General features: G+C 44.1%; 1 protein-coding gene across 1 annotated transcript in view; it reads left to right on the top strand.

Moving 5' to 3' along the window:
- The window catches only part of PLXNC1 (plexin C1), a 387127-nt gene that overhangs the window by 69651 nt on the left and 303184 nt on the right, over nt 1-14292 (top strand). The window contains exon 4 of the mRNA XM_073554254.1: nt 1197-1297. Coding sequence (XP_073410355.1) covers nt 1197-1297 — 101 coding nt within the window. The remainder of the gene's footprint in view (nt 1-1196; nt 1298-14292) is intronic.

The following is a 14292-nucleotide window of genomic DNA, read 5'->3' as shown; positions in this document are numbered from 1 at the left end:
AGAGCAATGAATACTCAGTGCCGATGTGCAGAGCACTGAGTATTCTGGCAGCTGTGCTCTGCTTGTGAGCAGCGCATGACGTCCCTGCCATGCACTGCTTACAAGCATAAAGCAGCTGCTAGCAACGGAGGAGGACTCTGAGAGGGAGCGCCGGGAAGGTAAGTGTAATGTTTTGTGTTTTTTGAGTGTTTTCTGATGGTGCCATGCATACCAGAATGGGAGCCAATTATAAGGATGGGGCCATGCATGCCAGGATAAGGATGGGGGCCATGCACACTAGGACGAGATGGTGGCCCTGCATACCAGGATAGTGATGGAGCCATGCATACTAGGATGAGATGGGGGCCCTGCATACCTGGATAAGGCCATGCATACTAGGATGAGATGGTGGCCTGCATACCAAGATAGTGATGGAGCCATGCATACTAGGATGAGATGGGGGCCCTGCATACCAGGATAGGGATGGGGCAATGCATACTAGGACGAGATGGGGGTCATGCATACCAGGATAAGGATGGGGGCCATGCACACTAGGACGAGATGGTGGCTCTGCATATCAGGATAGTGATGGAGCCATGCATACTAGGACAAGATGGGGGCCCTGCATACCAGGATAGGGATAGGTATCTTGCAAAAAACAAACTGCCACACAGCTCCATCATAGGAAATTTAAAAAAGGTATAGCTCTCAGAATAAAGTGATGGAAAAATAATAATTTTTACCATAAAATAGTTTTTATTGTGTAAAAGCGCCAAAACATAAAAAATAACATAAATGAGGGAATTTCGGGGAATACAAGTTTTTGCAAAATTTGAAAAGAATTCAATTCCATTCAAATAAATTCATAAGTTTCTAGTAGTGATAACTTGTTTTCACTAGACAACTCCTTTTAGCTTTTCTGAAGATCTATGATTATAAATGGGTAAGCCTCTAAAATTTCAAAGATCATAATTGCAATTAGTCAAATTGAAGACACTGTTGAAGGATGTAAAGGCTCTTTTAGTAGAATCTGTTTACTTACTACAGACTGTCCAATATATTTCTAAACCGTATTACCATACAATTTTCATATTTGACTGAAATTGGCCATTAATAACAAGGAGATACGTCTTTTAAAAGTGTTTACCTGCTTAACATTGTACTGAAAGTATATATTGTTTAATACCTGATATGAAAACAATAACTTATTTATCTAGATCAAACGTCTGAAGATTGCAAATTGTGAACAGCATGAATCATGCAATGATTGCCTGTCAGCATATGATCCTCACTGTGGATGGTGTCATTCAAAGAGCAGGTTTGTTCAATATTACAATCTATTTTATAGAGTTGTCCAATTAGAAAGAAACCATTCAAATGACATGGTGCCAATACATATTCAATAGCTGTTTGCTGAATGCACTGGCTTCTTCCAATCCTTCCATACACATACAAGCGCAGCTCATGTTTTTTTCATTGTGAAGAGAGAAGTAAACAACTGCTTGACACCTCTTGGATTAGTGCAGAGGAGAGTGAAGACAAGAGATGAGCGACTTTGCCTTTTTTCGGGTCGAGTCGGGTTTCATGAAACCCGACTTTCGCAAAAGTCGGGTCGAACACAATTGGCCGATTATCGTGAAAAGTCGAAGGCCGACTGAAACACGAAACCCAATGCAAGTCAATGGGGAAGAAAAGTCGGCAGTGAGTGGAGGACAGGAAACACACCTACAGTGCCCATTTTAATGCCAAAAACATCAATTCTTATTACTTAAGCTTGTCAACCTTAATTTACTATATAATAATAGTTAGGCATTGAAAACTGGGGGATATTTGGCTAAAGTTGTGGGGGGGGTAGGGCTGGCTCCAGATTTTCGTGGGCCCAGGGCCAAAGAGTGTCACTGGGCTCCTTTAACACATGCCACAATTCATGATCCTCTGATACAGCAGAGAAATAGCAGTATAGTACAATGAAAAATACTTCACTTCTTACATCACATGACTGATATCCATTTTAAATTCTCCAGTAGCTCCAAAAACGGACAGTATATTACTCCATACAGTATTATGGCCACTGCATAGTGTGCCATACAGAGTAATGAGGCCCATATATTTCTCCATACAGAATCATTGGTCCCATATAATGTTTGATACAGTATATGATGAGCTCCACATAATGCAACAATATATGTTGGTCCCCATGGATGAAGCTCCAGTGTCTTATGGGCCCAAATAATGCACCATATATAATGGGCCCCATTTCTAATGCTCCAGTGTATAATGGGCCCTGTAAATGCTGCTCCAGTGTCTGATGTCCACCTTTGGAATGCTCCAGTGTATGGTGGGCCCCATATATCATTCTCCAAAGTATAGTGCTCCCCAAAAATTGCTCCCAAACTTTAAAACATTAAATAAGCCTCCTCCTAAGGGAATCCCTGTACTCTGGACTCCTCGTCGTCCCTATCTTCCATCTCTCTGCACTTGGACTGTTTAGGCAGAGGTCGTACAGACGTGATGTCATCGCGCTCTCTGACCAGAATGTCACTGTCAGGAAACGCGGAAGACGTCACGGCGGTGGAGCAGGGAGAGGTAAGCATTTCAACTTTGCAAGTGCTGTGATCCTGAGCAAGCAGAGGGGGCCCACTCGTTGGTGACGGCACTGGCACAGGGCCCCTCATAGTACGGCAGTGTGTCTGACGGCGGGTGGGCCCTCCCACCAGCAGAGACACTTGATTGTACTATGAGGGACCCTGTGCCAGTGCCGTCGCCCAAGAGTGGGCCCACCCACCTGTCCAGGGCAATGGCACTCGCACGGGTGCGTGCGCCAGGTGGTGACCCCGGCCCTGGGGGGGAGGGAGCCCAATTAGGGAGGTTGCAAAAATGGCATATGTTGATGTTGGACATTCAGCAGCTGCAAATGGAGGAATTGCAAAAGTACGAGGAAGAGGAGGACAAAAGCGAGCCATTTTTCTGGCAACCTATGTGTCAGCAGGGGAAGGTGGAACAAAATCCTTTGAAACCCATGCATGGTTCATTTTAATGAAGGCTAGATCATCAACATTTTGGGTCAACAGACGGGTCCTTTTTTCTGTCAGGATTGATCCAGCTGCACTGAAGACTCTTTCGGATAGCACACTAGTAGCAGGGCAAGCGAGCTCCTGTAAGGCATATTGTGCCAATTCAGGCCAGGTGTCCAGTTTACAGGCCCAATAGTCAAAGGGGAATGACCTGTGAGGGAGAACATCGATATGGGAGGAGAAGTAGTTTGTAACCATAGTTGACAACTGCTGTCAACTGTCACTTTCAATCAATGCAGTATTACCAGTCGTGTGAGCGGTACTTGAAAAATCAGTCCACAACATGGTCATGAAACCCCTGTCTCCAACGCCACTTCGGATGTGTGCACCACGAACACCTCTTCCATGTTGCCATGTTCTCGTGTGAGAACCATCACCACTGCTGTGTGCTGGGAATGCCTCAAACAAACGGTTTACAAGAGTTGCTTGTTTGTTAGCCAATATTATCTCTAGGTTCTCCTGTGGCATGATGGTTTGGAATTTGCCTTTATAGCGTGGATCCAGGATGCTGGCCAACCAGTAGTCATCATCGTTCATCATTTTGGCAATGCAGGGGTCCCTTTTTAGGATCTGCAAGGCATAATCACACATGTGGGCCAATGTTCCAGGTGTCAATGATGCACTGCGAGTGCTGGGTAGAGGAGCACTTTCTGGCAAATCCACATCCCTCCAGTCACGCACAAACCTTGTACTTGACCTTGCCATGCCAGCATTTTCTCTTGCCCCCTGAGAAGCATCCTCCTCCCCTAAATAATCATCCCCATCATCCTCCTCCTCCTCTTCCTCTTCTTCCTCCACCTCGTCCAGGAGAGTTCCCTGAGCAGACAATGGCTGACTGTCATCAAGGCTTCCCTCTTCCTCCTCTTCCTCCTCGGCTGCAGACGCCTGCTCCTTAATGTGCGTCAAAGTTTGCATGAGCAGACACATAAGTGGGATGCTCATGCTTATGATTTCGTCGTCTGCGCTTACCAGCCGTGTGCATTTCTCAAAACACTGAAGGACTTTACAGAGGTATTTCAGCTTTGACTACTGCACACCAGACAACTCCATGTCTGCCCTCAAACTGCCTGCCCGTATATCCTCCCACAAATGCATTACAGCCTGCCTCTGTTCGCACAGCCTCTCAAACATGTGCAGGGTGGAGTTCCACCCTGTTGCAACGTCGATAATTAGGCGGTGCTTGGGAGGTGGAGCAATTGCTGCAGCTTCTGCATACGACTGGAGTGTACAGGCGACCGGCGGATGTGCGAGCATAGTCTTCGCACCTTATGGAACATGGCTGTTAACTCTGGATAATTATTGAGGAAGCAATGCACCACCAGGTTCACGGTGTGAGCCAGGCAAGGTATGTGTCTGAGTTTTGAAAGGGCTATGGCTGCCACAAAATTCCAGCCGTTATCACTAACTACCTTGCCTGCCTCAAGATGTAGACTGCCCAGCCATGACTCAGTTTGTCGCTGCAAGTAGTCGGCCAGTACCTCCGCGGTGTGTCTGTTGTCGCCCAAACACATCATCTTCAACACAGCCTGCTGACGCTTACCACTAGCTGTTCGATAGTGGGACACCTCGTGTGCAATACTGGCAGCTGCGGATGGAGTGCTCGTGCAACTGTGCTCTGTGGACAAGCTTTTGCTTCTGGTGGAGGAGGCGGAGGGTCGAACACCTACAGCCAACTGTTTCCTATACTGTGGGCTAGGCAGGACTGTCCCACCGCCGCTGTCCCCTGTGGACCCTGCATCCACCACATTAACCCAGTGCGCAGTGATGGACACGTAACGGCCCTGGCCATGCCTACTGGACCATGCATCTGTTGTGAGGTGCACCTTTCCACTCACTGATTGCTTGAGTGCATGGACAATGCGGTCATTCACATGCAGGTGGAGGGCTGGGATGGCTTTTCGAGAAAAGAAGTGCCGACTGGGTATGTCATAGCGTGGTACTGCATAGGCCATGAGCTCGTGGAAAGCTTCGCTTTCAACCAACCGGTAGGGCATCATCTATAACGAGATTAGTTTGGCAATGTGGGCATTCAAACACAGTGTACGCGATGAGACGATGAGTACTTTCTTGTCCTACTCAGAGTCTCTGGTAGGGTGAGCTGGACTTGAGAGCTGCATATGGTGGAACTAGCGGTGGACATGGCTGACTGAGAGAGGGTTGGTGATGGTGAAGGTGTTGGTGGTCTTGCTGATGGCCTAGATTCAGTCTTTCGTAGCAATAACATTGTGATTCCCTGACTGCTTTGGCCTTGCGACGACACCTCAACATTTGCTGCTGGTGGTGTGCTAACCGGTGGGCTTACAGTGGGGGAAGCAATGTAGCATTGCTGACTACCTTCATTCGGAGCAGGTGCACATGTTGTCCGTGAGGTTTGGTTGTCCGTCCACGCTTACAAGTGCAACTGGTATTCAAATTTCTCAGATTTTTCCCTCGGCTAAAGGTCTTTGCGCACTTCTTACAGATAACCTTTGCCTGATCATTAGGATTTTGTTCAAAAAAGTGCCACACTGCACTCTTCCTAATATGGAAGACATTTTGAGGCCTTGCACGCTGTGCTAATTTGACCGCCTGGCCAAGCTGTCCTGCAACTCTTTTGGTTTTTGTAACCCGTTTTTGGACTGCTACGGGCCTGCCAGATAACAGCTGTTGCGATGTCGATGCCTGCTGCGGATCCTCCTCCTCCTCTTCTGAGCTATTGACAGCGGCACCCTCTTCCCCCAGTGGATGCCAATCTGGGTCAACAACTGGGTCATCCATCACCTCCTCTTCAATGTCATGTGCACCTTCCTCTGTGTCACCATGTAAGGTGGTAGTATGCGGGAAGGGGCACCTGAGTTTCATCAGGGTCTGATTCTGCCTCAGTACACTGCGAGGACAATGTAGTGCTCTGAGTGAATGTACCAGCAGAAAAATCTAGCCGTGGCTGTGCATCAGTGCACTCCATGTCAGATTCATCTTGGACTGGGGAATTCATGATTTGACTTGATAACCCAGGCATGGTATGTGAAAAGAGCTCCATTGAGTAATCTGTAGTGTGGCCTGCCGCAGCTTTCACTTTTGGTAGGGGTGAAGGACACAAGGAAAGGTGTTGTTCCTGACCATGATCCTCCAATGACGACTCAGTGCTTTTATTTTTTGGTACTTCCGAAGAGGAGGCGATAGAGCTGGAGGCTGTGTCAGCAATGTAAGCCAGAACTTGTTCCTGAAGATCCGGCTTTAAAAGTGGTTTACCTATTCCCAGAAAAGGGAGCCTTCGAGGCCTTGTGGAGCCAGATGATGATGCAGGCTCAACACCTCCTGCCTTAGGTGCTATTGTGCTTTTGCCACTACCAGCAGATGCACCACCACCACCATCAGTACCAGATGGCAACCCCCGCCCACGTTCACGGCCTCTTCCACCATACTTCCTCATTTTTGGGAAAATGTACCCAAAATTCCACCAGCTATACGGTACTGTAAAACAAGGTACAAGGTGTATATAGTATTGGGGATAATTTGAATCTCCCTAGAGATTTTAGGAGGCTGACAATGATGCTCTCAGTCCAAGTATGGCAGCACGCAGCCTAAAAAGCAGGACTGCTGCACACAAAAGTGTGGAAAAATGAACGCTTGGTAACTGTGCAGAAAAGAGGAAGAAAAGTATTTTTGCTTTTAAAAAAGCAGTTTGCACAGCAGTGTGCAAACAGCAATGCAACTATCAGGGAGCCTTATAAGGCAGCCTAATAACCAACAGAGCTGATGCACAAAAATAGAGCCTCCCCTGTCACTGCACACAAACTGTTGTGTTGTACAGTGAAAATCGCTACCAGCAGAAGCAGTTTTTTTGTTCTTCCCTGCCTAATGGTCTCCCTTACTCAGAATCAGCAGCAGCAACCTCTCTCTCCCTATGCTAAGATCGGCAGAATTAAGATGGTGGTCGGCATGCACGCCCTTTTATATCCCCTGTGACGCCACACAAAGCAAGCCAATCACTTGCATGCCCTTCTCAAAGATGGTGGTGACCGCTGCCCATGTCATCGCGTTGCCCACAGTGTGCGTCCTCCATCATTGGCTGAAAAATGGTGCTGGAAGCATCATTTGAAACGCGACTTTGGCGCTCTGGTCGCCAACCTCATGGCCGACCTCATTCTATGGTCGGGTTTCGTTTCATGAAACCCGACTTTAGCGAAAGTCGGCGACTTATGAATTTGAACGACGCGTTTCGCTCAACTCTAGTGAAGACCGATCTGAGCTTGCGCCCTCAGACTCTTGTAAATCATTGAAAGGCGGCTCTGCCCCATTGGAGATATCCTTTTGCAATTCTCTCCTATTCTGGTGGCCAGATCAGAAGAAACAGAGCAGGAAGCAATGCCTGCATGACAACAAAGGGTTCTGTAACCCATACCGAGAAGCACTCAAAATACAGTGCAATAAATAAAAATATATCACAAAATTATGCCATCCTGCAAATATCTGCAATATCTCAAAGCAGAAGTAGATCTAGGTTTTCTGGCAAGAGGTTTGAGTAGTCATCATATGACTGCTCATATGCAATTTCCAAACTTAAAATCACATGCCAACTAGCTGCTCTTCATAATTCTCTCATTGTTCAGAGAAATACTACAGCCCCTGCTGTTGAGAGAAGAGAAGCGGGAAGAGTAGCAAGTGAGAAAATCGCATATGAGTGGCCATGTGATGACTACTAGAACTGGCTATCATGACAGTGAGCATATTACTTCCTGTTAAGATTGGGCATGCTACATTGCTTAAACTGAGTTGTCCAAGTTTGTGATTAAAAACTGCAGTCATTCTAGTTGACTGCAAATTTCTGCACATTTTCAGAGTTCTCCCACGTTAGCGGCAAGATTTGAAGGTCATGTGATCTCAGTTATGCAATTTGCATACTTCCGACCACACTCTAACTAGACTTGCGTGACCTCAGTCAATTTAAGTAGATTGAGACAAGCATATGTCTAGTTGGCATGCACATGACAAGTATACAAATTGCACACTTGCAAATACATGACACCAGCATCAGAGAAACTTGACAAATGTGCAATGCACATTGTCTTAGAATTCAGAAGTCTGCAGTCACATATAGTGACTGCAGACTTTCATCACAAACGTGGACAACCCCTTTAAAGCTTCTGACATAAATACAAATGTAGTAGCCCTAAATTTGTTAAACAGCACAAAACTTTAGTAATATGCCAATGTATCACATGTATCACGTAATTTTACAAGCTGTGGATTGTTACATACATGTGTACAGGATCAGAACCTATAATAATGCAGAAATACATCACCAGAATCACCAACAGTACAGAAATACATCACTAGAACCTCCTTCAGTATTTAAATACAACATTACAAGCCCCATGAGTACAAAAATATGTAATTAGAACCACTATCAGTATAGGAATATATCACACATATACAATTTTCTTGCATGAACCTGCAGATCCCAGTATGACCTTAAAAATAGTAAGGATATGTTAGGAGGTTTTATAAATTATCATCAGACTGTGGACCATACATGAACCACATAAAACAAAACCATACGGAACCAAATGTAAATCCCAGTAGAGTCGCCCACTATATAGTGTCGTCTCAATGGGAAATAGACACTCCCGCATAACATATTAAACAGGAAAAAACAGGGAGTACAAGTCCAATCACATAAAAATAATGAGCAAAGTTTATTAAACATATAATACTGACAATTACATAAATCACAGAATATACATAAAGGATCAGATAAGTATCTGCTGCTTGTTAGTCCTAAGAAATTAACAAAATAAAGTGCTTAGTGCCTGTAACAAATATGGGCCATATTTGAGGGATATAAAGGTAAAACAGATCCTAACAGGTGCGCATCCTGAAAAAATCACTATCCCAAGCCATAGTGCTTACCCATACTAAACTTAGCCAAGGACCACAAGCAGCGCCGCCACCGACGTGCGTTTCGCCTCTTTTTCAAGGTGCCGTACTGTGTTGTGTGAGGGGCCGAGTTATATATCCTGTTACCAGGTGCTCCAATCAAGCGGCGCGTGTGTCCGGTGTCCTGCCCCGGAAGCTGCATCACCACCGGCGACAGCGCGGCGCCGCGTCTCAGACGACGTCGCTATGACGTCACTGACCCGCAGACGCCACTGATGCGCCTCAGCAATGCTCCATGGGCGCACACCGCAGACATGCGCACTGGAGCCAACTCTCTAGGTGATACATCCAAGAAAGGGAAATGGGTTCTAGATATAACAGATTACACAAAGTGGATATATATATAAATGAATCCAAAAGATTAATGAGCACTAGCTCATAACAACTATATCATTAATAATAGTGAAAAATAAAAATATATATAAAATATATAATCCCATTACAATGGACATTAATGTGATTATACCATCAACTATGTATTCCTTTTATATATAAAGGAGAGATGGTACATGTGAAATACTTCAAAAAAGGTGCACATATAAATGTGATTATACTATCAGCTATGTATTCCTTTTATATACACAGGAAAAATGGTGCATATGAAATGCTTCAAAAAGAGTGCACACATAATACATGTGACATATATAAAATGATACACCAACGTGAATAAAAATATTTATCTTTTTTTCTCTTTCTTTTTATTATTCATCTTTTTTCTTCTTTTTCTTGTTAAATAAAAATAGTCCCATAAGCCAAACTTGATATGATGTTCTTGAGCCAGGATATAACACCAAGGGTCCCTCCAGATCTTCCCCACTAAACGTCCTAGAAATTACGGTGTTCCATTAGAGATGACTAAAGGGAAACAAACCAATACAGTGAACATACAAACATATATAATAAAAACAAAACCATGTCACAACACAAAAATTACAGATATGAGCTAAAACTCAACTGCTCATTGAGTCCAGCCGGTGTGATGGTATCAAGAACTGTGATCCACCGGCATTCCCTTTGAGCTAACACACGTTTGGTGTCACCCCCCCTTATTCCCGCACGGATCCTGTCAATACCCCAAGCTTGGAGTTCACTCGGATCACATTTATGTTTCAACCGAAAGTGTCTCGGAATAGGTTTGAGAGCATTAATATCCTCCACTTCACGTGCCGCCATTATATCTCTAACATGTTCTCTTATGCGAACGCGTAGTTCGCGTGTAGTTAATCCAACATATATTAGCCCACACGGGCAAACTGCATAATAGACCACATATGTGGTACTACACGTGATGTAACCTCTAATTTTGAATTCACGACGGCCATCCGATGAAGTGAATGATAATGCTCTCCGAAGATTCCTACATGCTAGGCACACTCCACATGGAAAAAATCCATTCCTGGGTGTGCCAGCCTGAAAGAAGTCTATACTTTTGGTGGTATAGTGACTCCTCACTAGCATGTTCTTGAGGGTATTACACCTCCGCGCAGTCATAAGGGGGCGTTCAGAAAGGCACTCACGTAAAATTGGGTCAGTTCTCAGAACCGCCCAATGTCGGTTCAAGATAGATCTCATCAGGTCCCATTTGTGATTGTATGTTGAAATAAATCTTACTTCTCCATCCATTTTAGGTTTGGATTTTTTCCACCTGTTTCCCAAGAGATCAACCCTAGAAGATCTTTTGGCCCGCCAATAACCTCTCCTAATGCTTTTACCACTGTAGCCTCTTTGGGCAAATCTTTCCCCAAGGTCCACCGCCTGAGCCTCAAATAAGGCATCAGTTGAGCAAATCCTCCTCGCACGTAAAAATTGTCCAACTGGAATAGACCTGATCGTGGAATGCGGATGTGACGAGGATGCATGCAGAAGGGCATTCACAGAAGTCTCCTTTCTATACAGATCGGTGTGAATTAAACCATCATCCTGTACTTTTATCATAACATCAAGAAATGTAATTTGATGGTGGTGAAAAGCATACGTGAGATGGATATTGAAGCTATTCTGGTTCAGAACCCCCACAAAGTCATGTAACTCAGAGACAGGGCCTTGCCAGACAAATAGAACGTCATCAATGTATCTGAACCATCCCGCAATCTGGGGAGCGGCCAGTGCGCCATCCGAGAATTTACATTTCTTGATGTTATGATAAAAGTACAGGATGATGGTTTAATTCACACCGATCTGTATAGAAAGGAGACTTCTGTGAATGCCCTTCTGCATGCATCCTCGTCACATCCGCATTCCACGATCAGGTCTATTCCAGTTGGACAATTTTTACGTGCGAGGAGGATTTGCTCAACTGATGCCTTATTTGAGGCTCAGGCGGTGGACCTTGGGGAAAGATTTGCCCAAAGAGGCTACAGTGGTAAAAGCATTAGGAGAGGTTATTGGCGGGCCAAAAGATCTTCTAGGGTTGATCTCTTGGGAAACAGGTGGAAAAAATCCAAACCTAAAATGGATGGAGAAGTAAGATTTATTTCAACATACAATCACAAATGGGACCTGATGAGATCTATCTTGAACCGACATTGGGCGGTTCTGAGAACTGACCCAATTTTACGTGAGTGCCTTTCTGAGCGCCCCCTTATGACTGCGCGGAGGTGTAATACCCTCAAGAACATGCTAGTGAGGAGTCACTATACCACCAAAAGTATAGACTTCTTTCAGGCTGGCACACCCAGGAATGGATTTTTTCCATGTGGAGTGTGCCTAGCATGTAGGAATCTTCGGAGAGCATTATCATTCACTTCATCGGATGGCCGTCGTGAATTCAAAATTAGAGGTTACATCACGTGTAGTACTACATATGTGGTCTATTATGCAGTTTGCCCGTGTGGGCTAATATATGTTGGATTAACTACACGCGAACTACGCGTTCGCATAAGAGAACATGTTAGAGATATAATGGCGGCACGTGAAGTGGAGGATATTAATGCTCTCAAACCTATTCCGAGACACTTTCGGTTGAAACATAAATGTGATCCGAGTGGACTCCAAGCTTGGGGTATTGACAGGATCCGTGCGGGAATAAGGGGGGGTGACACCAAACGTGTGTTAGCTCAAAGGGAATGCCGGTGGATCACAGTTCTTGATACCATCACACCGGCTGGACTCAATGAGCAGTTGAGTTTTAGCTCATATCTGTAATTTTTGTGTTGTGACATGGTTTTGTTTTTATTATATATGTTTGTATGTTCACTGTATTGGTTTGTTTCCCTTTAGTCATCTCTAATGGAACACCGTAATTTCTAGGACGTTTAGTGGGGAAGATCTGGAGGGACCCTTGGTGTTATATCCTGGCTCAAGAACATCATATCAAGTTTGGCTTATGGGACTATTTTTATTTAACAAGAAAAAGAAGAAAAAAGATGAATAATAAAAAGAAAGAGAAAAAAAAGATAAATATTTTTATTCACGTTGGTGTATCATTTTATATATGTCACATGTATTATGTGTGCACTCTTTTTGAAGCATTTCATATGCACCATTTTTCCTGTGTATATAAAAGGAATACATAGCTGATAGTATAATCACATTTATATGTGCACCTTTTTTGAAGTATTTCACATGTACCATCTCTCCTTTATATATAAAAGGAATACATAGTTGATGGTATAATCACATTAATGTCCATTGTAATGGGATTATATATTTTATATATATTTTTATTTTTCACTATTATTAATGATATAGTTGTTATGAGCTAGTGCTCATTAATCTTTTGGATTCATTTATATATATATCCACTTTGTGTAATCTGTTATATCTAGAACCCATTTCCCTTTCTTGGATGTATCACCTAGAGAGTTGGCTCCAGTGTGCATGTCTGCGGTGTGTGCCCATGGAGCATTGCTGAGGCGCATCAGTGGCGTCTGCGGGTCAGTGACGTCATAGCGACGTCGTCTGAGACGCGGCGCCGCGCTGTCGCCGGTGGTGATGCAGCTTCCGGGGCAGGACACTGGACACACGCGCCGCTTGATTGGAGCACCTGGTAACAGGATATATAACTCGGCCCCTCACACAACACAGTACGGCACCTTGAAAAAGAGGCGAAACGCGCGTCGGTGGCGGCGCTGCTTGTGGTCCTTGGCTAAGTTTAGTATGGGTAAGCACTATGGCTTGGGATAGTGATTTTTTCAGGATGCGCACCTGTTAGGATCTGTTTTACCTTTATATCCCTCAAATATGGCCCATATTTGTTACAGGCACTAAGCACTTTATTTTGTTAATTTCTTAGGACTAACAAGCAGCAGATACTTATCTGATCCTTTATGTATATTCTGTCATTTATGTAATTGTCAGTATTATATGTTTAATAAACTTTGCTCATTATTTTTATGTGATTGGACTTGTACTCCCTGTTTTTTCCTGTTTAATACATACATGAACCACAGTATCACAAATAACATTTATATCTGGGTACCTTATATATTTTCTCTGACTGAAGTCATTCTCATGATGACTTTTCACTTCCACAGCTCGTCTCTGCAGACTTTTCACTTCTATGGATTTCTGCAGCACATCCCAACATGGTGCCCTTAAAAATAACAGAGTGATTCTAATGCACTTAAATAAAACTATCTGGCCTATGCTGTGCCCCTTAAAAAATGAGTGCCTTTCACTGTGTTCCCTGCACAAAATATAGTCAAATATTATCCACCTCCTGATCATCCGGTTAGGAGAAACGCATTGAGATTTTCCTTATTAGTTACCAACCATGAGTACCCCTTTTACTGTTATCAATATGATTTATTAATCTTTTGCCACACATGCTAAAATTGAGGTGTTGGCTTTATTTATGTCTTCCATATTAATGTATCTGCATTGCTACCCTTGCTATTGATTATTGATCATATCAGGGATTTCAAGGGATAGCCGTCGTGGAGTGGGGATGCCATTCTGCTGACAAGTAGGGTGCCAACCTCCGCTGACAGGAAGGCTTACATTCACAGGGAACAGTTTAGTCTGGTACTCATTTGTAAGCACATGTCACTTTATTGCTTGTGTCACTAGCACTTTTTTGCACCTTTTTCTATTGTTGCCTGCCCTACTACTTTGTATTGGCAACCTCTATCAGCTCCTTTCCTGGTTAATTGAGTGACCACATGTTGCACCAGCCCAGGGACATTTAGGAGCTTCAGCGTCAGCCTTCGTGTAGCGGGGGCACCAATCTCGTTTGTGTTTAGGGTGCCAACCTCCGCTGGAAGGTAGTTTGATATCAGGGCTCATTGCAGGGCCATGGCAGGCAGCACGGTTGGTTGGTTTTCTGTGTGGTACTGTCTTGTCTTTTAATAATTATAATAAAGTACAAGTTTTATTTGGT

Source organism: Dendrobates tinctorius, unplaced genomic scaffold, assembly GCF_039654945.1.
Source record: "Dendrobates tinctorius isolate UK_male_01 unplaced genomic scaffold, ASM3965494v1 ptg000209l, whole genome shotgun sequence".
Taxonomy (NCBI): Eukaryota; Metazoa; Chordata; class Amphibia; order Anura; family Dendrobatidae; genus Dendrobates; species Dendrobates tinctorius.
The sequence above is the reverse complement of the archived record's forward strand: the minus strand, read 5'-3'. Positions and strand labels throughout refer to the sequence as shown.